The sequence below is a fragment of the Schistocerca nitens genome, chromosome 4 (genome assembly GCF_023898315.1).
Source record: "Schistocerca nitens isolate TAMUIC-IGC-003100 chromosome 4, iqSchNite1.1, whole genome shotgun sequence".
NCBI classification, from domain to species: Eukaryota; Metazoa; Arthropoda; class Insecta; order Orthoptera; family Acrididae; genus Schistocerca; species Schistocerca nitens.
The window spans coordinates 974075332-974099670 of record NC_064617.1 but is presented as its reverse complement, the minus strand read 5'-3'; the positions used below and the strand labels follow the sequence as shown (position 1 = coordinate 974099670).

Genomic DNA, 24339 nt, shown 5'->3' with positions numbered 1-24339 from the left:
TACGGCAGAAGTGAATCGACGACAGTTGTTCAGCGTGCATTTCGAACGAAGTATGGTGTTAAACCTCCTGATAGGTGGTGTATTAAACGTTGGTATAAACCTGAACGTCAACTACCCGAGGCGATGGATCGGCCGCTAGGCAGCCCGTGACAGAGCACTTCATCACTGGCCTCCAAGAAGCCCTGATCTTACCCCTGCGATTTTTTTTTATGGGGGTATGTTAAGGATATGGTGTTTCGGCCACCTCTCCCAGCCACCATTGATGATTTGAAACGAGAAATAACAGCAGCTATCCAAACTGTTACGCCTGATATGCTACAGAGAGTGTGGAACGAGTTGGAGTATCGGGTTTATATTGCTCGAGTGTCTGGAGGGGGCCATATTGAACATCTCTGAACTTGTTTTTGAGTGAAAAAAACCTTTTTAAATACTCTTTGTAATGATGTATAACAGAAGGTTATATTATGTTTCTTTCATTAAATACACATTTTTAAAGTTGTGGTATTCTTTTTGAATCACCCTGTATTAGGGTTTCCAAGAACACGAAAAAATTCCCCCTCCTCCCTCGAAAAACTTTTACATTCGTTCACAAATAAAAATAAAAATATAACTTCACAACTGCATATTTACTTCACATTGTACGGCAAAAAATGATGACTTGTAATTCATACGTAATTTACACACGTGGTGGTACATGAAGTTAGACACTGCAGTCTTTGTACCAGTATCTGGTTTCTTTCATTATCCACTTGCCATTCTCTTTCTTTCCTTTCTCAAAGGAAACTTTACTGATGCGCGTGGCGTTTCCTTTGTTGTTCTGGAAGTTGACGACCAAAATTTCTATCTACACTGGTGGCTGGTGTTGCTTCCAATGATCGAATGTCTGCTCACGCAGCTAACAAGTCTATGCAAACTTCGTTTTAAAAATTCCACGAGAGATATCTTCTGCTCGGTAACATCCTTGTACAAAATAAAACCAATACAGCAGACATTAAGAGAACGTGAATGAAGCTTTTTTGCCACTTCATTGTTTTTCTTGCGAATGGGCAGTAGATGTGAAGCTGAATGACACAGTCTACACTAGTCTTGTCCACGTCAGATTACGATAATGTTTGGCTCTATTGTTCTTGTAAAATATTCTTTTGAACATACAGAAATCTCTTTGGTGGTTGCCTGATGTTTTGCGGAGAGCCAATGTATATCCCGTTATTTTTCCATTTGAGCCTGGAATATACACTTGTTTTATTATTTTTTAAAAAGGAAAAAAACTTCCTTGCTCTGAAGGTTGCTCGCAGGCCCTTTCTGGTAGTATCTTCTGATGTTCCTACAATGTGCAGTGCGGCCGAGCGGTTCTAGGCGCTTCAGTCTGGAACCGCGCGACCGCTACGGTCGCTGGTTCGAATCCTGCCTCGGGCATGGATGTGTGTGATGTCCTTAGGTTTAAGTAGTTCTAAGTTCTACGGGACTGATGACCTCAGATGTTAAGTCCCATAGTGCTCAGAGCCATTTGAACCTACAATGTGTTCAGTAAAGGCACACCTGTAAATCGATTCCTGCTGCATCTAGCGGATAAAATACGAACTGCTACGGCTGTCCTACAGTCGGAGTTGCATAGTACGTGGGGAAACACATTTCAGCGGATAAAAAGCTGTGCCCGTATGGGGTAAGGACGCCGTCCACACAGCCAATACACGGGCGCCCATATGGCGTACAGGCATAGTGTCGATACGGTTAACGGTCACTTGTAAACCATCTAAGATCACGGTTACTCCAGTTTCTGATCTTTTCTGTCCCAAGCACAAAGTTCATCAACAAATAAAAGGAATATTTCTGATAATAAGTGTCAGCACATGATCATGGGACTTTATCAAATGGCTCTGAGCACTATGGGACTTAACATCTGAGGTCACCAGTCCCCTAGAACTTAGAACTAGTTAAACCTAACTAACCTAAGGACATCACACACATCCATGCCCGAGGCAGGATTCGAACCTGCGACCGGGCTTTATCTGCTAGCTGGATTGCCCAGCACCTTGAGATGCAGGTTGAGCTGACTATTGCTGACGACAGGTACGGCCGACGCCCCCAGCAGCTGTTGTGCCTGTCAGCACACGTGGTCAGCAGGCTGCTGGTCGTGCTGTCTCCACACGTGCTGCCGCTCTTCATCCTGGCAGTATCCCTCGTGTCAGCTGCGGCTGGGCCTTTGACAGAATCTGTCTTGTCTGTTGGTAAGTGTTAAAAAGATAGATTCAACTTTCACAACAATCTCAGCAACAATCCAATGCAGTGAAATATTAAACCAGAACTCTTGTATGTGAGGTCCGCCAGTTATGCAAAACACCGTTTTTTCTCAGTACCCAAACATGTTTCTGCACCACTGTGCCATCATCAGTGCGTTTCCGTTTTATTTATTCTGCAATGTGAACATTTTTACTAAATGATTACAAAATTATGTGGATATTTAGTTCAAACAATAGTTCATTTCTTTTTGTTAATACCTTGGTGTGCGTGATTTTTCAGGACCACTTGTGTATTATTTATTACAGGTAGCTTGTCATCTGCAACCAAACTATGTTGATGAGAAATTTTGTTTGGTTGCAGATGACAAGCTACCTGTAATAAATAATACACGAGTGGTTCTGAAAAATCACGCACACCAAGTGTAAAGGCGATTAGAATAGGAAATCAGACACTTAAAGTAGTAGATGAGTTTTGCTATTTGGGGAGCAAAATAACTGATGATGGTCGAAGTAGAGAGAATATAAAATGTAGAATGGCAATGGCAAGGAAAGCCTTTTTGAAGAAGAGAAATTTGTTAATATCGAGTATAGATTTAAGTATCAGTAAGTCTTTTCTGAAAGTATTTGTATGGAGTGTAGCCGTGTATGAAATTGAAACATGGACGATAACTAGTTTATACACTCCTGGAAATTGAAATAAGAACACCGTGAATTCATTGTCCCAGGAAGGGGAAACTTTATTGACACATTCCTGGGGTCAGATACATCACATGATCACACTGACAGAACCACAGGCACATAGACACAGGCAACAGAGCATGCACAATGTTGGCACTAGTACAGTGTATATCCACCTTTCGCAGCAATGCAGGCTGCTATTCTCCCATGGAGACGATCGTAGAGATGCTGGATGTAGTCCTGTGGAACGGCTTGCCATGCCATTTCCACCTGGCACCTCAGTTGGACCAGCATTCGTGCTGGACGTGCAGACCGTGTCAGACGACGCTTCATCCAGTCCCAAACATGCTCAATGGGGGACAGATCTGGAGATCTTGCTGGCCAGGGTAGTTGACTTACACCTTCTAGAGCACGTTGGGTGGCACGGGATACATGCGGACGTGCATTGTCCTGTTGGAACAGCAAGTTCCCTTGCCGGTCTAGGAATGGTAGAACGATGGGTTCGATGACGGTTTGGATGTACCGTGCACTATTCAGTGTCCCCTCGACGATCACCAGTGGTGTACGGCCAGTGTAGGATTTCGCTCCCCACACCATGATGCCGGGTGTTGGCCCTGTGTGCCTCGGTCGTATGCAGTCCTGATTGTGGCGCTCACCTGCACGGCGCCAAACACGCATACGACCATCATTGGCACCAAGGCAGAAGCGACTCTCATCGCTGAAGACGACACGTCTCCATTCGTCCCTCCATTCACGCCTGTCGCGACACCACTGGAGGCGGGCTGCACGATGTTGGGGCGTGAGCGGAAGACGGCCTAACGGTGTGCGGGACCGTAGCCCAGCTTCATGGAGACGGTTGCGAATGGTCCTCGCCGATACCCCAGGAGCAACAGTGTCCCTAATTTGCTGGGAAGTGGCGGTGCGGTCCCCTACGGCACTGCGTGGGATCCTACGGTCTTGGCGTGCATCCGTGCGTCGCTGCGGTCCGGTCCCAGGTCGACGGGCACGTGCACCTTCCGCCGACCACTGGCGACAACATCGATGTACTGTGGAGACCTCACGCCCCACGTGTTGAGCAATTCGGCGGTACGTCCACCCGGCCTCCCGCATGCCCACTATACGCCCTCGCTCAAAGTCCGTCAACTGCACATCCGGTTCACGTCCACGCTGTCGCGGCATGCTACCAGTGTTAAAGACTGCGATGGAGCTCCGTATGCCACGGCAAACTGGCTGACACTGACGGCGGCGGTGCACAAATGCTGCGCAGCTAGCGCCATTCGACGGCCAACACCGCGGTTCCTGGTGTATCCGCTGTGCCGTGCGTGTGATCATTGCTTGTACAGCCCTGTCGCAGTGTCCGGAGCAAGTATGGTGGGTCTGACACACCGGTGTCAATGTGTTCTTTTTTCCATTTCCAGGAGTGTAGAATAGAAGCTTTCAAAATAATGTGCTACAGAAGAATTCTGAAGATTGGATGGGTAGTTCGTGTAACTAATGAGAAGGTACTGAATAGAATTGGGGAGAAGAGCAATATGTAGCACGACTTGACTAGAAGAAGGGATCAGTTTGTAGGACATGTTCTGTGGCATGAAGGGATCACCAATTTAGTATTGGAGGGCAGCGTGGAGGGTAAAGATTGTAGAGGGAGACCAAGAGATGAATACACTAAGCAGATTCAGAAGGATGTAGGCTGCAGAAGTTCCTTGGAGATGAAGAACCTTGCGCAGGATAGAGTATCATGGAGGGCTCCATCAAACCAGTCTCTGGACTGATGACCACATCAACAACAACACCATTCGTACTACAATGGAGTAGAAAAAGTGGCTTGGCCTAGCAAACACTGCTCGTTTACAGTTTTAGGCTTTCATTATAAGTTATTTACTGTGGAACCATACATAGTGCTATGCTGTCTGTCCTGCAATTGCAGTATAGAATATCCTCTGAAACATTTTTGAAGTGAAGTCTGTGTTATTTGATACGTAATACTGAAAGCATTTGAGGATGATTTCTCGTGTTTCAGGTTTGGAGCTGACTGATATCAAGCACCGCACTGCAGTCAACCGCTATGCGTGCTGCAGCATGGCCGTTGGAATGATGCTTGCTGGTCTGGTGCCTTGGGCGCTGCCCAATTGGAACTATTCCCTCTCGTTTGCTGCCCTCAGTTGTTTTATACTATTCTTCTTCTTCAGGTAATATACGCAAAATAAACGATACATGGGGATGTGTAAAGGTGCAATGAATAGAAAATTTTATGTTTTTGAGATGAATGAACAAAGGACGACGAAAATGTACAGCTTGTGTTTAGTCAGCGTGTCTTGTGCAAGAACAGAAGTTCACCACAGATTATTTTTGTGCGAGAAGCATGTACAGTAGAAAGGTGTGATGCGAAGCACATAGCGAGCTACTTAGAGCTTTCGAGTGTCTCATATCACTGACCAGTCGAGTGGTCCGTTGTTGTGTGTGTGTGTGTGTGTGTGTCGTGGGACATTGCTCGCAATTAATCAAGTGCAGGGTCTGAAGATCTGTTGGTGTTCGGTATTCCCAGACTGCTCCTACATACATCATCAGCCTTATAATGAGAGTTACATACATGTACTAGCCATGCTGCCATTCAGTGCACTTTGGCAGTTGAGCATGGGGTAGAATTAGAAAAGTCTGACTTAAACTCTGGTTTCAATTTCCTCCAGTCCAACTTAACGCCAAGGTAGCTAATTCTCACAGAAAAATGTTTGTGTAATGTGATTTATCTACACTGTTTGTGCTTGTACGTATATGTGTTTGTGCTTGTACATATATATATATATATATATATATATATGTGTGTGTGTGTGTGTGTGTGTGTGTGTGGGAGGGGACGCGGTGCGGTCTACTTGTAAACAGAATTAACTTCTACTTACTAAACTCACCATTTCTCCAACGAATGCCTGAGAGTTTTCAATCCTGTCTGTATGCCTAGATGGTGTTTGGTAATTTCCAGTACTGTGCCAGGGTAGCTATGTCATTGGTGTGGATGGCTGCTATCACATTGTCGTGGAGGCTTAACGCGTGGAACTCCAGTATATTGCCATGAGGTGCTCCCTCCTGTTTACCATGTAGTGTTGATTGTTTACCCCGAATCTCTTGAAGCCCCTGTGAGTGCGTGGCACATATGAACCTGTGCGGAATTCTAGCGAGTTTGCTCATAAAGCTGTTATGGCTAATACGTTCGGCGGTCAAGGAAAACAGTGCCTCTGATTCTTTTCTATTATTGTCGCGTGTTGTGCAGAGAAATTGTGTTGTGGCGAGGTGATTCTGGAATTGGAGTTTGTCTGGGCTCAGGACACTGATGCAGTGCCAGTGAGATGTTTCTGAATTATTTACTCAAGAACACTGCTGAAAGAGCACAGCCTGTAATTTTGTGGGATGGAGTCGTCTTTCCCTGACTTACTGAACATCAGGACCTTGCCCAGTTTCCAACGTGCAAGGAAATACCAATGTTTGAGGATAGCATTCTTGATGTTTGTAAAATATTATAATGATGTACTTACGAGCTGGGTTTGAATTCCATCTAGACCAGTTTCTTTCCTAGGATGGATCACTTGATAGTTACCATGATACGCCTTGTTTTACGATACTGTATGTTGGCAACCCTCGAACATCATATTTCTTGCACATATATTTGGCTACAGTATGTATAATATTTCTTTGTTAGCTGATAATTTTTATTACAATTACGATAGTTTTACAATTTGTAGTATGACATAATAAAAAAAGCATTAGAGCAGTGTTTTCTTTTCAGTACTACAGTGCTGTGTTTTATAATTAATCCCAGAGATGTTCAAATTCAAAAAATTTATTAAATTGATAATTTGTAGTCTCTGATTTAGTCTGCTCTGATGTACAACCGTTTCCTTTCTTTAAATAAAATTTGTACTGTTTGAACCTTTGTCAATATTTTGTGCTTGAGGTACTTCCATAATATGCAGACGATTAGCCCTAGCTCATGCTCTTTGGCGTTGTGGATCTCTTAACTTATAAAAACACTCTTATTTCACTTTCTGAGTTTTACTTTTCTCAAAGACAAAAACTGAATATTTGGTGAAGTACGTTGTTCATATAATTTAAGTTCTTCACGTTTGCAAGATAAAATATTTATTTTTAGATTTTGCAGTATTATAAACTCGGTAACAATGTTCTGCTTTCGTGATCCATGTTAAGTAAAACTAGAAACAAGCTTTAGGGACGAAACATAAACGGTAACTGAATATTGTAAAAGTTTATTGGATGAGGAATTTCGTTTTATGAAGACACCTTTGGAGTTCTGTTTTACCAAAACATGTTTCAACATTTTTTGTGCTATCTTCAGTGGGTTACTTTATTTTATTTCTTACATGAAGCTATTGAATATTTATGCTGCTACACAACCTACAACTTAGTATGGCGGCGAAAATACTGAGCAAGTTCGAAAAATCGCAGAAAATTCCTGTGAAATGGCAAAAGTGGTAGATATCAGCATGTTACCACACCACAAACAAAGGGGACAAAAATATCAAAGCCATGACAAGTTGCAGATTGTGTAGCAGACTCGCTGCTACCAACGTTAACATTCAATAGCTTCATGTGAGAAAGGAAACAAAATAATCCACTGAAGATAGCACAAAAAGCGGTGAAACATGTCTGGGTAAAACAAAACTCCAAAGGTAGCTTGCATAAAGAGGAATTCGTCACCCAACTTTCTTAGCAAGCACGGGAATAAGAAGAACTGCAACACCAAAAGGTGATCGTAAAAGTTCAATTCATACAACTTTTTTATACCTTTCTTTTTACATTTACATTAATAGTGGTCGAAAATAGTGTCTTCTAGCGGGCGCTGGTTTTCGGTAAAGGTGGTCGCTCTGGTCCCCGTCCTTTCAATATAAAACATAAAAATTTAATATTTTGTAATTATTTCACAAACTGTAATGGGTAAAAACCCTTTAATTGTATTTTAAAAGAAATATTTATCTTACAGATAGCAGTGTGACCGAAATGCAGTCGCACTATCTAGTCCATATGATTTCAAGTATCGTTTGTCTGATGTAGGCGTGAGGTGCCTAGGCAACAAGTGTGAAAGTCGTGTTTGATGGGCTAAAACTGTCCTGGAAGAATGTTACGCCTGGTCCCGGAGGGTTGGGAATCTAGCGTCACTTACTGGTACACCGTCCCATCAGATTAAACACACTTTGGCAGGCGGTGTCCAACCCAGTGGGTGTCTGATCCGATTGTGGGCCTCAGCGAGTATGTGTTTGTTCCACACGTCAATTCCGACTGGGGCGTTTACTGATAAGGTTTCCAGCAAAGGCATGCTGCGCTATGTTGAGCACTCTGCTTTTTATTGGCCCTGACTGGTGTAAACTCCGATTTCTCGATTTCTCAACTTCTGTCACCTCTATTACACTGTCTTGGTGGCCGTTTGTCGATCGGTTCTGTCAGTCTGTCGATCGGTACAACAGACAAAACATCTGATTATCTTAAACTGTCTGCGACGTTTCGGTAGCATATCAGTCACTAGCGCGATGTGTGTGTTCTTTTGATTGCTGAACATGAGCACTTCGAACCTATTATTATGCACACTGAGGAAAATTTTTGTAATTATCACACCAACAATCTGTCTATCATCACAGGACAAGAGTCACATTTAACTTTAACAATTTTCATATGACATTTATAGACCATTTGTTAAATAATTCCTATTATACCTTAATGGGTTATTTAGACAACATAGAACAACCGTTTGTAAAAATGTAACACATATTTATAATACAATACCCACTTCATTCTACAATATACTTTCTATAATACATATTCTTACTGGAAAATGTTGCATGCTGATCTGTGTGATAATAGTAATAATTTTTCTTCTTCCTCGTAGTTAGGGGACAACCAACTGGTTTTAACAACCGATTGTCCAGTCAACTTTTTTTTGTTCAGTCGTTTTTTTCAGTCAAACGAAACAACCAATAATTGAATGTAGTCTCTGCGACCATGTAAGCTTTATCACTGTTTTCACTCACTTTCAATGTCTGAGTTGTTTCACTTAATGTCAGGCAGCTGACTGACAAGTCTCTGATGGTTACATCAGCCATATTAATGTTTTCAGTCAGTCTCAGGGTTTGAGAGATTTTATGTGCATTCTTTTCGGTTATACATGAATCACAACTAGTTTTGCCAACTACTTTAGAGAAAAATAATTAATTTATCTCAAGGAAAGCTGAATAAAAAGTATATTTCTTAAAATGCAGCATTTTTAAAATCTATGTATTCATTTACTTAAATATGCATTTTTCGTCCTTCTGGTATTAAATATGGATATTTGGGTGGTTTTAATTGGCTAATGACTGGTGCTACAAGATAAATTTATGTTGGACCAAATGAAAAATCAATTTTTATTTTAATTTACTGAAACTCTATTTCCTCTGGTTTGCACCAATCATCCTATTTTGGTACATGCTAAAGTGACATGAACATAAAACATATACTTCAATTGTTGGAAGCTTTTTTTGCGACAAGTATTTGTTAATTTTATTCGTATTTTTAATTACTATAGGTTCAGACTATGAATCATCTTTGCGGAGGTTTTAAATCTCACTGACTTTGTCTTGAGGATCATTTTCTAATCAGTCATAAGGTTTATTCCATCCTCACACCACTGAGCATTTCGGAATTCTGATCCAAACACAGAGTTCACTATTAAGAAAATGCCTCTTCATAAACGTGGATGAAGAGCCAAACTAATAGTTAGTCAATGCACTCAATAAAAATCAGATGTCGGGATGACAACAACGGTGACGACAAGTGATAACAGAGTTGAGTCTACAATAATGGTTAAATAGTGGCATAACAATGGAATGTTCACACTCAAAATGCAATGCATTGCTTTCCAACAACCAACTGAATCGATTCCTTTGACTCAGTTGTTCCCATCACTACTTCCTCATCTGAATATACATTTTATTACTCAGGAATATCTACTCAGTTTTTCAGAGTTACAAAGATTCAAAGATTGAAGTGCATAGGAATAACGAAAATTGTAAGGTGTAAGGTGAATTGGAATATATATATATATATATATATATATATATATATATATATATATATATATATATATATATTCCAATTCACCTTACACCTTACAATTTTCGTTAATCCTATACACTTCAATCTTTGAATATGTGTGTGTCTCATAATGGAACATTCGTTTCCCTATTAAGCTTAATTTGTTTCGAGTATGAACATAGTAAAATACTAAAGAATATTGTGCACAATCGATAAATTATTGTTAAGCTCGAAATGTAACCATTTAAATGTCCGAATGTATAAGTAAAGTTTTCATTGTGTCTTTTCTTTGTATTAAGCTGACAGCTCTAATATTGTTGTAAAGCTGATAAGTGGACCAATATTCTACTACTACTACAACTACTACTGTGATTAATACTTACAGGAGACTTGTACTTTTTTTGTGACAGTTGGTTCCCCGAGTCTCCACGCTGGCTGGCGTGCAGGGGTCGCGAGCAGGAGGCGCTGGCTGTTCTGCGTCGCATAGCAGCCACCAACGGCTCCACGGTGCCCCCGTTCGCCTTACAGGTGATCCAGACCGTGGCCAAGAGCAAGACAGACAGGAGGGGCTTCCTCGGCATCTTCTCCAGCTGGAATGTCTTCAGGAACACAGTAATCCTCATTGTTGCCAGGTGACTTACCAAACAATTTTCCAACTCGTCATTGTTCTACTAGAACCTAGCAGCTTATGGGTGGTACACATTATCTGCAGCCTCTTCAAATTTCTAGTTCAAGGGGAAGGCGAAGGTGTCACGAAACTTGTGAAACCTTCGTAATTTCCTTGCAGTCTATTCAGAGCTAAAAATTACCAAAAATATGTTTTGTCACCAGGTGACAACTTCTAACTACAGTGCTGCATGTCTGATGTTTTCTCCAGTACCGTGGCGGTCGTGGAGTTACCAATGCACAAGCAATCTGCACTTTATTTATAGACTAATGCCTCCATACAGCAATACAGTTAGCAATGCCATGGTGCGGCCACTGTCACATGGACAGTATGTGAAGGTGGAATTCAGAAGCAGCACATCAGCAGCTGACAGCGCTGTATGTGATGTGTCAGCTTATAACGTATCTATACTGTACTGCGCATGTAAGGTTTCTATCGTGTCCACCCATTTGTCTAATACAGGGTGCCTAGGAAGCTGTGTTCTCGGATACCTAGACATCAACTCAAGCAAATCTTATTAATGGAGTTTACTACAGTAAATTAAATTGACAGTACTTAACCGTTGCCTTTGTCACAAAGAGATGTCGTAAGCAATTGGCGACACGTATATATATCGAAAGACATTGATTATTTGCAACTCCCATGCAAGCAATTTGTGTAGATCACAAGTCACAGCTAATCGTTCTGATCACGGCCCGTCTTCTAGCGGGGCTGTGGTTATGCAGAGTGGCGCTTATATTCTCATCATATAGGGGCTGCTCCTGTCATTGTGTCATCCTAGTGAGCATGCTATGGCTGATGTCGTCTCAGCCCTTCTTTGCTGTATCATTCTAGATTGACGTGCTGGTGCTTGATGTTACACCCGATCAGTTTTAATTCTGACATTTGCCTATAAGATTCCACTGTTGGTGGAAACAAGGTATCGAATCTGATGATCAATGCTTAGTGATAGAGTACAGACAGGTACAATCTGATTGCTATTGCAAGAGTGTTTATTACTATGTATACAATGATCGAACTGTAAAAAAGTGGTAATAAATTAAAATATCTTTGTAGTTAGCCATAATTTTAAATGCTATAATATGCTTTGAATGAATTTAAATTGCAGAATAAAACGGTCGCCAGCTCCAAAAATGAGCAAAATTTTTGACTGTAACGTCATTGAAATCACCTGAATATTGTGTGTCAAAGACAAAACAGCAACTTGACAAAATCCACCTGTGCTAGCTGACATGTGAAAAACAAGTGTGACATGAACACAAAAGATGTTAATTTGGAATGCAATGGTGTTAGTTACCATAGTGGTCACCAATAACAATCAATGACTAGTAAAATTTTATGAAAACTGTGCTATGTTTGTAAACATTCCCTTTTTGAACTCACCATTATTGTCTTGGTGATAATAGCCTAACAGTTTAGAATAATCTGACTGTGTGCAACTGATAAAGGCTGATCAGTTAATATTTGAATGGGAGTTGTTTTGTATCAACTCTAACAAAGTTAATTAGGATGTCAGGCAGCAATAATTGGTACATACTTTGTTCTTAAGGTTCCATATATTTTGTCTAAACAGCACGGATGACGCAGTTACTCCCTTCACCTGACAAAATAATAATAGTTAACTCATCACAGGCCGCCTATTAATATCGTCACACGCCAATATGCTTTTTGTAGCACTGACTGTGCAATCCTCACTGCAATCCAAATTGTTGGTACCCGGTGCGGTTATTTGTGTAATCACGGTACACAAATGAACACTTAAACATACCAACACGTCACTCAGTTAATGCCATTTCTGTATTTGCTGGAGGTCACGCTCACGGTGTTGGGTGACACACAGCTATTAAACAATGGTAAATGCGGTCGGCCGTCGTGCCGAAATCCGCCCTGCTCGTTTCGCAGTCAATAACTTACTGTTTCAGAGTCTCAACACTGACTACTTTCTGGTGCATTCGGGTCTCGACTATGGATAGTACCTACTGTTCTTCATACGTAAGCGGCAATTCACCCCTTACATCCCCACCTTCCCCCAAATGCCAAATGGACGTCTTTGAAACTGGAGATAGAAAAGAACATAGACAGAGTTAACAGTGATAGAAAGTGAATAAATATATACATTCAAGAACAATGAAATTTACAAACTGAATGGTAAATCTTCTGACTCCGGTTGTAAACTGCCCCTACAAAACAGATTACAGCTCAATTACAAACTATACGAATGACACAACTAAAAATTGTAATTTGTTGAAACAATACTATCACATATAGATTATAACAAAACGCCTCACTACCACAATTTATTAACTATACAACGCTGCATGTCTATTGAATCATATTGTAACAAAACTATTTTCATTTTGGTTCATCTCTGTGAGGTTTGCTATCCAAAATACAATGAAAATCCTACTATATTAGCACCACACATCACAGGAAACAACAATCTCTAATTAGACTAATACCTACTTAATACAAATGCAGATAAATGACAATAATTTCATCTCTACTCACAAATGTACACATAAATCTATCGTTAGAGTGGTCATCACAAGACAAATCTCTAAAGAAATGTCTTTCTCATTTGTTACAAATTGTGTTTCCTGCTTTTGAGCGTCTGTTATTCCCACAGTTCATAGAATGCTCCATGTCTAGGTCATTTTAATACACTCTACAATATTCTAAACACTAATACTTCTCACACTATAAAGGATAACTATGTCTCAGTTCTTACATGCAATTCATCCCTTAAATATGGTTAAGTCTTTTGTCATCATGAAAACCAATAATCCAGAATAGAAACAAATATAGTAAATAAAAAGACAACAACTCACACTTGAACACAAGTTCTCAAGATCTTTATTCTCCAAACACACATAATAACCAAAATCATCCTTACACACTTATGTTTGTGGCTGTCTAGGCCCTACTTCATCGTCCTGATTACTTCTCTCCTTCAGATTGCCCCAATCTTCACATGGATAGTAGCTCTTTATATTTTCAATATGTTCCTTGCCATGCACTCCATCGGTTTGAGCATATTCCAACTCCAAAGTATTGTGGTGTTCGATCTTGATAATTTTATATGGTACCTCATATACATGGTTAAATTTATGTATTTCAAAATCTGTCTTCTTGGATTTAGCATGCACTTTCACCAACACTAGGTCTCCTACCCTGTAGCTTACAGGTTTCGCCGATTTATCATGTCTTTCCTGTCTCCTTTTCACATTCTCTCTCATGGTTCATTTCTACTAGTTCAAGTTTCCTTTCCAAAATTAGGTTATCTTCTTGTGGATATTCCACCAACTCACAAAAAACAGTCAGGTTCCTGATTAAGTAAGATTTCGCACGGTGTAAATCCTTTGTCCGCAGCTCGTGGTCGTGCGGTAGCGTTCTCGCTTCCCACGCCCGGGTTCCCAGGTTCGATTCCCGGCGGGGTCAGGGATTTTCTCTGCCTCGTGATGACTGGGTGTTGTGTGATGTCCTTAGGTTAGTTAGGTTTAAGTAGTTCTAAGTTCTAGGGGACTGATGACCATAGATGTTAAGTCCCATAGTGCTCAGAGCCATTTGAACCATTTTTTAAAATCCTTTCGAATCATGTGTTAGGTGGTTCCAAGTACACTCGAATTCTTCCAGGTATTCCTTCCAAGTACCGTGTTTCTTGTGACAATAGGTCAGAGACAAACGATTTAACTCCATTATCCGTTCGGCCTGGTTCGAAACCAGTTTGTATCTACAGGTGGCGATCTGTTCTATTTGTTGCCTATTCAACATTTCTCCCCACTTCTTGTATCGGAATTGGGATCCATTATCACGTAGGATTCGTTTCAGTGTACATACATTGCTAAAGTGATCTTTTTCGAACTTATAAATGATAACCTTGCTGGTTGCTTTCTTTAATGGATAAAACTTCACAAATTTAGATGCTAATTTTTCTGCAACTAGAATTTGCCACAGGCAAGGGACTGAACAGGTCCACTGCCACGATGTCTCTAATTGATTCTGGTATGACTGGATGCATGTAACCTTTATGTTGAACAGTGGCAGTTTTAGTTTTCTGACAGGTGTCACAAGTGCTCAGCAACTTGTGTTTATGCGTATATGTTGAAGATTCTGTCCAATTTCCGTTTCTCAAGGCATTTCTTACGTCCATAATGGGCATTGCTATAATGTGTGTACCAGATTAACATGTCTATTATATGCTCTGGTATACATAGTCTCCAGCTCTCTTCATCCTCTATTTTTCTCTTGTAGTGTGTTCCCTGGTGGATATAACAGTATATCCTAATCTTTTCTTTACCAGCACATCTATACTTATTCTTGATCAATTTCAGTTTTTCGTCGTGGTTCTGCTCTCTACATATCTTCCTCAAGAACCTCTTCACAAAATCTTCATGCTGTACTCCCTTCACTAAATTTACCTGAACTTCTCCGTCTTCTGGTCCTCTCACACCTGTTCCCCAAGAATCGAGTGGCTGCCTTAATAATGCATCAGGTACGGTACATGACTTACCTGGCTTGTATATCACTTTGCATTCATGATCTTGCGATGCAATTTTATCAAGCAGCTGTGTTTCAGTTTACTTGTGATTAAGAATGTTAGGGCTTTGTGGACCGTGACCACCTTTCCATGTCATCCTGTTAGATAATAACGAAATCGCTTAAAAACCCACACAATAGACAGTGCCCCTTCCTCCGTACTGCTGTATCTCCTTTTCCATGCATTCAAGCTTCTGCTTTATAACCTCGGTCTCTCCTTCTTTCTCGATCTGGTTTAAATCTATGCCTAGCCCATAATCTGAGCTACCCACTCCCAAATGAAAGTCTCTAGAGAAATCAGGATGGCATAAGATATCTGCATTACACAATGCTTCTTTAATCCTTTCAAATTCTTCTTGACATTCATCATTCCAATGCCAGGTCATTTTGGCTTTAGTAAGTGTTCTCAATTTGGGGGCAGTGAGTACAGGTTCTTTCAGGAATTTTCGATAGAACTCACAGACACCGACGAATGCTCTCAGTTGCCTTTTTTTAAGATCTGGAAATTGCCTAATTGTCTCAAGTTTACTTGGATCAGGATAAATACCCTCTTCCGTAATTATGAAGCCAAGAATTTTATCTGGCATTTACCAGATTCTGACTTACCCAAGTTTGCTGTTACCCCAGCTTTCTCAAACGCCTGCAAGACTCCCTCAAGTGGCTCTAAATGTTCTTCCCATGTCTCAGTTGCAATTAATATATGATCTACGTTAACAGTAAACTTCTTAAGTAATTCTTCACCCAAAATATTGTCCAATGCTGTAACAAATTCCAAGACTGATACATTAAGCCCAAATGGCTTGGAAAATATACCTCAGAGAACGGATGGATAGTGCAGGGGGAGGCGTGTTTATAGCGATAAAAAGTGCAATAGTATCAAAGGAAATTGACGGAGGTCCAAAATGTGAAATACTTTGGGTGAAAGTAACGGTTAAAGCAGGCTCAAACATGGCAATTCGATGTCTCTATAGGCCCTCTGGCGCAGCAGCTGTTGTGGCAGAACACCTGAAGGAAAATTTGGAAAATATTTCGAGTAGCTTTCCCGACCATGTTATAGTTTTGGGTGGAGATTTTAATTTACCAGATATATACTAGGAGAATCAAACGTTTATAACAGGTGGCAGGGACAAAGAATCCAGTAAAATTTTTTAAGTGCATTATCTGAATACTAACTTGAGCAGTTAAACAGAGAACCGACTCGTGGCGCTAACATATTAGACCTTCTGGTGACAAACAGACCCAAACTATTTGTAACAGTTAATGCAGAACAGGGAAACAGCTATCATAAAGCGGTTTCAGCATCGGTGATTTCAGTCATAAATAGAACTATTAAAAAAGGTAGGAAGATTTTTCTATTTAGCAAAAGTGACAAAAAGCAGATTTCAGAGTACTTGATGGCTCAACACAGAAGTTCTATCTCAAGTACAGATGTACAGATAGTGCTGAGGATCAGTGGACAAAGTTCATAACCATCGTACAGTATGCATTAGATGAGTATGCGCCAAGCAAGATCGTAAGAGATAGAAAAGAGTCACCATAGTACAACAACCGAGTCAGAAAACTGCTTCAGAAGCAAAGGGAACTTCACAGAAAACCTAAACATAGCCAAAGCCTTGCAGACAAACGAAAATTACACAAAGAAAAATGTAGTGTGAGGAGGGTTATGCGAGAGGCGTTCAACGAATTCAAAAGTAAAGTTCTATGTACTGACTTGGCAGAAAATCCTACGAAATTTTGGTCTTACGTCAATGTGGTAGGTGGATCAAAACAAAATGTCCAGACACTCTGTGACCAAAGTGGTACTGAAACAGAGGATGACAGACTAAAGGCCGAAATACTAAATGTCTTTTTCCAAAGCCGTTTCACAGAGGAAGACTGCACTGTAGTTCCTTCTCTAGATTGTCACACAGATGACAGAATGGTAGATACCAAAATAGACGAAAGAGGGATAGAAAAACAATTAAAATCGCTCAAAAGAGGAAAGGCCGCTGGACCTGATGGGATACCAGTTTGATTTTACTCACAGTACGCAAAGGAACTTGCCTCTCTTCTTGCAGCGGTGTACCGTATGTCTCTAGAAGAGCATAGCGTTCCAAAAGATTGGAAAAGGGCATAGGTCATCCCCGTTTTCAAGAAGGGACGTCGAACAGATGTGCAAAACTATAGACCTATACCTATAACGTCGATTAGTTGTAGAATTTTGGAACACGTATTATGTTCGAGTATAATGACTTTTCTGGAGACTAGAAATCTACTCTGTAGGAATCAACATGGATTTAGAAAAAGACGATCGTGTGAAACTCAGCTCGCGCTATTCGTTCAGGAGACACAGAGGGCCACAGACACGGGTTCCCAGGTAGATGCCGTGTTTCGTGACTTCCTCAAGGCGTTTGATACAGTTCCCCACAGTCATTTAATGAACAAAGTAAGAGCATATGGGCTATCAGACCAATTGTTCCTAGATAACAGAATGCAGCCTGTCATTCTCAGTGGAGAGAAGTTTTCTGAAATAAGAATGATTTCAGGTGTGCCAAAGGGGAGTGTTGTAGGACCATTGCTATTCACAATATATATAAATTACCTTGTGAATAACATCAGAAGTTCACCAAGGCTTTTGCGGATGATGCTGTAGTATATTAAGAGGTTGTAACAATGAAAAATTGTATTGAAATTCTGGAGGATCTGCAACAAATTAACGCATGGTGCAGGGAATGGCAATTGAATCTAAATGTAGACAAGTGTAATGTCCTGCAAATACATAGAAAGAAAGATCCTTTTATCATTTAGCTACAATATAGCATGTCAGCAACTGGAAGCAGTTAATTACATAAATTATCTGGGAGTAGGCATTAGGAGTGATTTAAAATGGAATGACCATTTAAAATCAATTGTCAGTAAAGCAGATGCCAGACTGAGATTCATTGGAAGAATCCTAAGGAAATGCAGTCCGAAAACAAAGGAAGTATGTTACAGTACACTTGTTCGCCCACTGCTTGAATATTGCTCACCAGTGTGGGATCCGTACCAGATAGGGTTGATAGAATAGATAGAGAAGATCCAAAGGAGAGCAGTGCGCTTCGTTACAGGGTCATTTAGTAATCGTGATAGCATTACAGAAATAATAGATAAACTCCAGTGGAAGACTCTGCAAGAGAGACGCTCAGTAGCTTGGTACAGGCTTTTGTTTCGAGAACATACCTTCACGGAGGAGTCAAGGAGTATATTGCTCCCTTCAATGTATATCTCGCAAAGAGACCATGAGGATAAAATCAGAGAGATTAGAGCCCACACAGAGGCATACTGACAATCTTTATTTCCATGAACACTACGAGACGGGAATAGAAGGGAGAACCGATATGGTACTCAAGGTACCCTCCGCCACACACCGTCAGGTGGCTTGCGGAGTATGGATGTAGATGTAGATGGCTATACTCTAAAATGATATCTTCTGCCAGCTTACATGAAGGCAGTATACTGACATGACTCAGAGGTCAGAGGTATTTACCAGTATCCTGTGGGCAAGTCAATGCTATGAAGTATCTTTGCACCCCGAAACCTTTGAATTAATTCTTCTATCGTTTTTGGCTTGTCTTGATTTGGTTCAATGATTTTATTTACTGTATGTGCATCCAAAACTATTCTCACTTTCCCATCTTTCTTGTCTACCACAAATAATGGACTATTGTATTGGTCTCGGTTCTCTCAGTAACCCAAAGGTCAAGCATTCTTTGTATTTCCTCTTCTACTGCTTACCATTTAGCCTGAGGGATGCAGTATTGTTTTGAAAGGCTTGTGTTCCTTAATTTTCAATTTACATTCTACTCCTTTCATGATTCCTGGCCGCTGAGAGAAAACTTTCCTGTGCTTATGTGAGATCTCTGGTAACCTCTTCCGAATCTCTTCATCCAAATGTGTCACATATTCTAGTTTCTTGCCCATACCATCTTCACTAGGTTGATCTGCTTGTGCTAATCCCTTGTAGAATATCAATACTTGCTCATCATCCGGTTGTTCTTCTGTAGGCCCCACCGCATAACACAAATTCACTTGTCAGAACTGTTCTGACTTCTAACTTTCTACCAAGGTCAGTTCTCTCCTTCCTCCCTCCCATCCTTTTACACTCACTGTGCATTCATCGAAATTTATGATTGCTTCTACTTCATTTAGCCAGTCAATTCCTAAAATAAATCCCATGTTAAGACATGGTACCACCAAAAATGTCGCTTTATCTACTTCTCCCTCTACTTCAAACCCAGTCAACGCTTATTCCTTAATGGGCTTACTTTTGGCACCTACAGCATTTGCAATTTGGACACCATTTCCGGGAAAACTTCGTAAACTGGCGTTAGTATTTAGTACCTGTTCATATAGCTTTTGAGATATAGCACACTCGTCACTCCTGGTGTCAACTAAGACATCAACATCTAGCCCATACATCTTTATACTGACTACGATTGGACCTCATCAGGAGTGCAGTCTAGTTTACTTTTTCCTTTCCTCCTGATCTTAGGCCTCACTATTTCTTCGCTTGCCACCTTCTCTTTTATATTCCCTTGTATTTTCATCTCTTCTGGAAATGCCTTGGAACTGATTTCGATTTCCATGGCCCCTACTTCCATGATAGTCTCCTCTTCCTCAGTTGAACGATTGATTATTAAACTGATTCCATTGGTAATTGTCTTCTTTTTGGCCCTGCTCACCTGCTTGATTATTCTCTTACCCACATGTGTGCTCTAGTATCTCCATCAGGGCTTCTCTATCTTTAATCAGACTTCTGGACAAAGTTTCTTGCCTCCTCTGACTTAATCTTCTCTTAGTTGCAGAAATTATTATTTCAACATTTAAGGGGTACTCTGAAGTCCAGTTATTGAGAGACTTGCAATGGAGCAGGTTCTCCAGTATTGCACGCTGATGGCTCTTTGACCAGTACTTCTTTAGAAATTGTCCTTCAGATTGCTCATAACTACTAACTATCTCTATTTTCTTCACTCCCCATGTAAAAGCTTCATCTTCCATTCTATCTATTGCAAACTGAATTTTGTCTTTGTCTCGAAAATGTGTTGGAAAAATGTCTCTCAACCATTTCATATAAATCTTAAGGTGCAGCACTCCCTTTGGCTTACATTTTTGTCCCACGTGAACTTGTGGATGACGATTATCACCACACATTAATGTTATCACTTTACCTTCTCCTATAGCTAGTGTTGCATAACCAATTTTTCTGTCAATCTCCTCAGTTTTCGTTTCTAATTGTTGGATTTCGCCTTGTAAATGTTGTATGTCCTGTGCAATCCTCCTGTTATCTTCTCCCCTCTGCACTGTTATTGCGCTTTGTATATTTTGAGCTAATTCAGTCTGTTTGTTGCCGACTCTCTAAATAGCTACTTAACATTGCTGTTGCTTTTGCATTAGCTCTTCGATCTTTCCCCCTAATTCTTTACCTTTTTGAACCTCTTCATGGGCTTTCTCAGTTATCTCTTCTCCCATCTTCTTTGCATCTTTTTGGAGCAGGTTTATGCTCTGCTGGAATCTGCCTTCTCCCTCCTTGCAGTCTTTCCTCACCTATTCCTTATAATTCTGTAATTCTCTCTTAAAATTTTCATGCTCTTGTAGTGTCATCTGAATTTCCTCATTGACAATGTCAATCTTTTTTTGGGTTTTTCTGTTGGTTTCCTCGATTTTCTGATTGGTGGCTCTGATTTCCTTATCAGTGGCTTCAGTCTTTTCTTGGGTCATTTTACTGTGTTCCTTGGTTTTCTGCTTAGTGTCCTCCATTTTCCAATTGGCGGCTTCAATCTTGGCATCAATATTTTCTAATATCGCCAGTAGCACATCTTGCTGTCTGCCCACTACAATGTTTACTACAGGTAATTGGTATCTTGAGGTAATTGGTGGAATGAGGTAATGGGCTTTCTATTGATAATCCACAGCCACTGATTCCTGAATCAACTCTAACCTCCTGTCCTATCTCCTTCTTCCCAGATTCTACCTCCAGAATCTCCTGTTTGATTTCAGTAGACATGTTTGGTTACATATATTACATACAGGCAACACTATAAATTAACCCTTGTGTAACCTAAGACTCTCGACCACCTGACAATTAAAACAAAATAATGACAGCAGTACTTCAACTAGATCAAAACAGAAACAATACCTGTTTGCACTGGATATATAAAAAACTTCACCAACTTATCTGAATTAAACACCAATGGTAACATTCATCACCTCACGCCAAAGCATCAAAAATCAAATAACACCGCCAATTAACATATGAAACCTGTAATCAACAATTAATGCTACAGCATAAGTCTTAAAATCTATTTGCTACTGTCTTGCTGGTGAAAACATAAAAAATATATGCGTACATAGACAAACTACTGCAGAGCCAGAAAATACCGAAATGGAAGGAAAAATTACTATACAATTCTTGTAGCATTACAAAATGTGATTATATGCTCTGCAGATAGCCTAATTAAACTATTATTGCGCCAGCAGGTTGTCTCGACTCATTGCACGACGCTAATACTTGCTGCGGAATTCAATATTAATTGCGTGCTGTGTTAACTGGTAGCTGGAGTAACCGTTATCACAGTTCCAGTTATATTTTTAAAACCGTTATTATAACAGTTATAAATAAATTTAAAGTTATTTTTCACTACTGAATACTCCGATGGGGTTACAGTTAAATAACGACACAAGTGGAATCCATCAGTTTACTTATCAGTATAACTGCGAGTAGAGCGAAATGGCAGGAATGTTGTACGAATCGTGTCATAACCTTAGCTAATTAACTGCGGGTAGATTTCACTTGATGTTTGAACGATTATTAGTGTTTCATATCATATGTATGTACGTTATCAGTAGCTATTATAAATATTATCCTCACAGCTGCAGCAGAAATCGCAGAACTTCGCCACAGCACTGTTTAAGTTAAATGTTAACAATGTGCATTTTTGAGTATGAAGTAATAAATAAGCTGAATAATGCAGGTTGAATTCAAAGCTTAATTTCTTGTGCTGTTTACTTAATAGAATAAGTACATGGCCTTGTAATTAAATACAAAAATATACGTAATGTGATAGATTCGTTTTCTCCTCTACGCTATCCAAGTTTTAGTTGAGATTTGGAAAACTGCTCGATTTCTCCAGCTACAACATGTGTGTGAAAAGTTTGACAGTGTTAAATTTCTGGGATTACAACTCAATAATTAATTCAGTTGGGAACGGCATAACACAGAATTGCTGAAACGCCTAAACAAGTCTGTATTTGCAGTGAGAATGTCAGATGTAGGAGACCTAAATATAAAAATAAAAAAAGCTGTATACTTTCATTCTATTATGTCATAAGGGATCATATTCTGGGGTAACTCATCAAACTGAGCAAAAGTTTTTAGCATGTAAAAGTGTGTAATAAAAATCATTTGTGGTATAAATTCAAGAACAACATGTAGAAATCTGTTTAAGGAACTTCGTATTCTAACCACTGCTTCCTAATATATTTATTCCTTAATGAAATTTGTTGCAAGTATTTCGAATCAACAGCTGAATACATAATATCAGTACTAGGAATACAAACAATGATCTACATAAAGACCTAAAATCACTTACCTTGGTCCAAAAAGATGTCCAATATTCAGGAACACATAGTTTCAATAAATTGCTAACAAGTCAGCAACCAATAAAAACTTGGTTTGAGATAAAGCACTGTTTACAGAGAGTTTGAAAGACTTTTTGATAGGCAACTCGTTCTACTCTATAGATGAATATCTTAACAGGGACTGTTAGACCAGCTTGAGTAAAAATTCTGCTATGTTTCAGTTTTGACAGCACTTGGTCACAGCAGTCAAGATCAGGTACCTGTAGCTGATAAATTTATTAAATGTGCATAACTATGTTTTATTCTGGCAGTGTATTAATCCTGTAAACATTAGCAACTCCAGTTTACTGTAATACATTCATTTATTTTGACAATCTCCTGACAAATGATGAGGATAATAAGTATTATATTCACATGTATTATGTTATACTTTCTCCTCTCCGATGGCCACCGGCTATTTCCATAGCAGTATGAAAATATTTGTTCATTCCAGTAACTATCCTCTCTGCAAATATCACAGGGTTGTATGACCTTCAACTGGAGTCAGGAACACAGTTACTAACTTCCACATTACTGGTAGCCGTTTACTTCCAGAGAACGAGAACTGTGAGTGAATAACAATAACTATCAGAGATAAATCTCGACATCATAGTTATTTCCAGTCGCTCTAATTCCTTATGCTAACTGTATTTGCACTACCTGCCCAAACTAAATTGACAAATAAGGTGGTGGCTCAACGGAACGACTGTACATGTCAATGCGTGTACTGCAGCCCCTGTTAGCCACCACTCTTACATTAACTTCATTTAACTGTTTGTGCTGAAAGTAGTGATGGCGCACGAAATAGTACACAGTTCTATTAACAGATGGCGCGCAGTCTCACAGTTATTTCCATGACCTAGAGAACGCCCTCAAAATGGTCTATCCCTGTCCTTCGTAGCCAGATCTCCGTTGAGTTGACACGAAAGCATAGTATGATCTTCGGGTCAACAGATGCCGCGAGGCACTATTGGCAGTTATTGAAATAACTGCCAGTATCAGGTGAGCGGTTATAGCAGTAACTGTTGCTTCTCAGTAACCGGTTATTTCTAAGAGTTATTTTTTGCCACCTCTAGTCGCCGCCGCTGCTGTCGGTGCCATTGGCTTGTTCCATGCGGCAACTTGGCTGACGCATCGCTGGATACCCAGTGTAATCTGTATAGACGTTGTCGTCGAAGTTCGCTGATCTATGGCCAGGTGGCGCTGCGGTCAGGATACTTAGTAACTTCGCCACGAGATGTCAGCTTCGGCGGCATGATGGTCGCGGTGTAGCATGTCTACGGCGTCGAAACTCTTACGCGGCTGGAACTTGTGCTGTGTCGAATTACTTCTTGACTGACGTTCTTTGACACGGCTGCTGCGCTCCGTGCCGTCAATATACAATAACATTAGCCACTCGCATTATTGCCTACGTATAAGATTATGGGTCCACATCAATTTTCGCGATTTTAAAACTGTTTACAGCCGGTTTCATGCGTAAAGTCTCAGCACAATACTTCTTTGACACCC

General features: G+C 40.2%; 1 protein-coding gene across 1 annotated transcript in view; it reads left to right on the top strand.

The window, feature by feature from the left end:
• The window catches only part of LOC126252735 (solute carrier family 22 member 7-like), a 91687-nt gene that overhangs the window by 49571 nt on the left and 17777 nt on the right, over positions 1 to 24339 (top strand). Inside the window, exons 4-6 of the mRNA XM_049953638.1 lie at positions 2071 to 2228; positions 4939 to 5107; positions 10403 to 10624. Of these exons, the coding sequence (XP_049809595.1) occupies positions 2071 to 2228; positions 4939 to 5107; positions 10403 to 10624 (549 nt within the window). The remainder of the gene's footprint in view (positions 1 to 2070; positions 2229 to 4938; positions 5108 to 10402; positions 10625 to 24339) is intronic.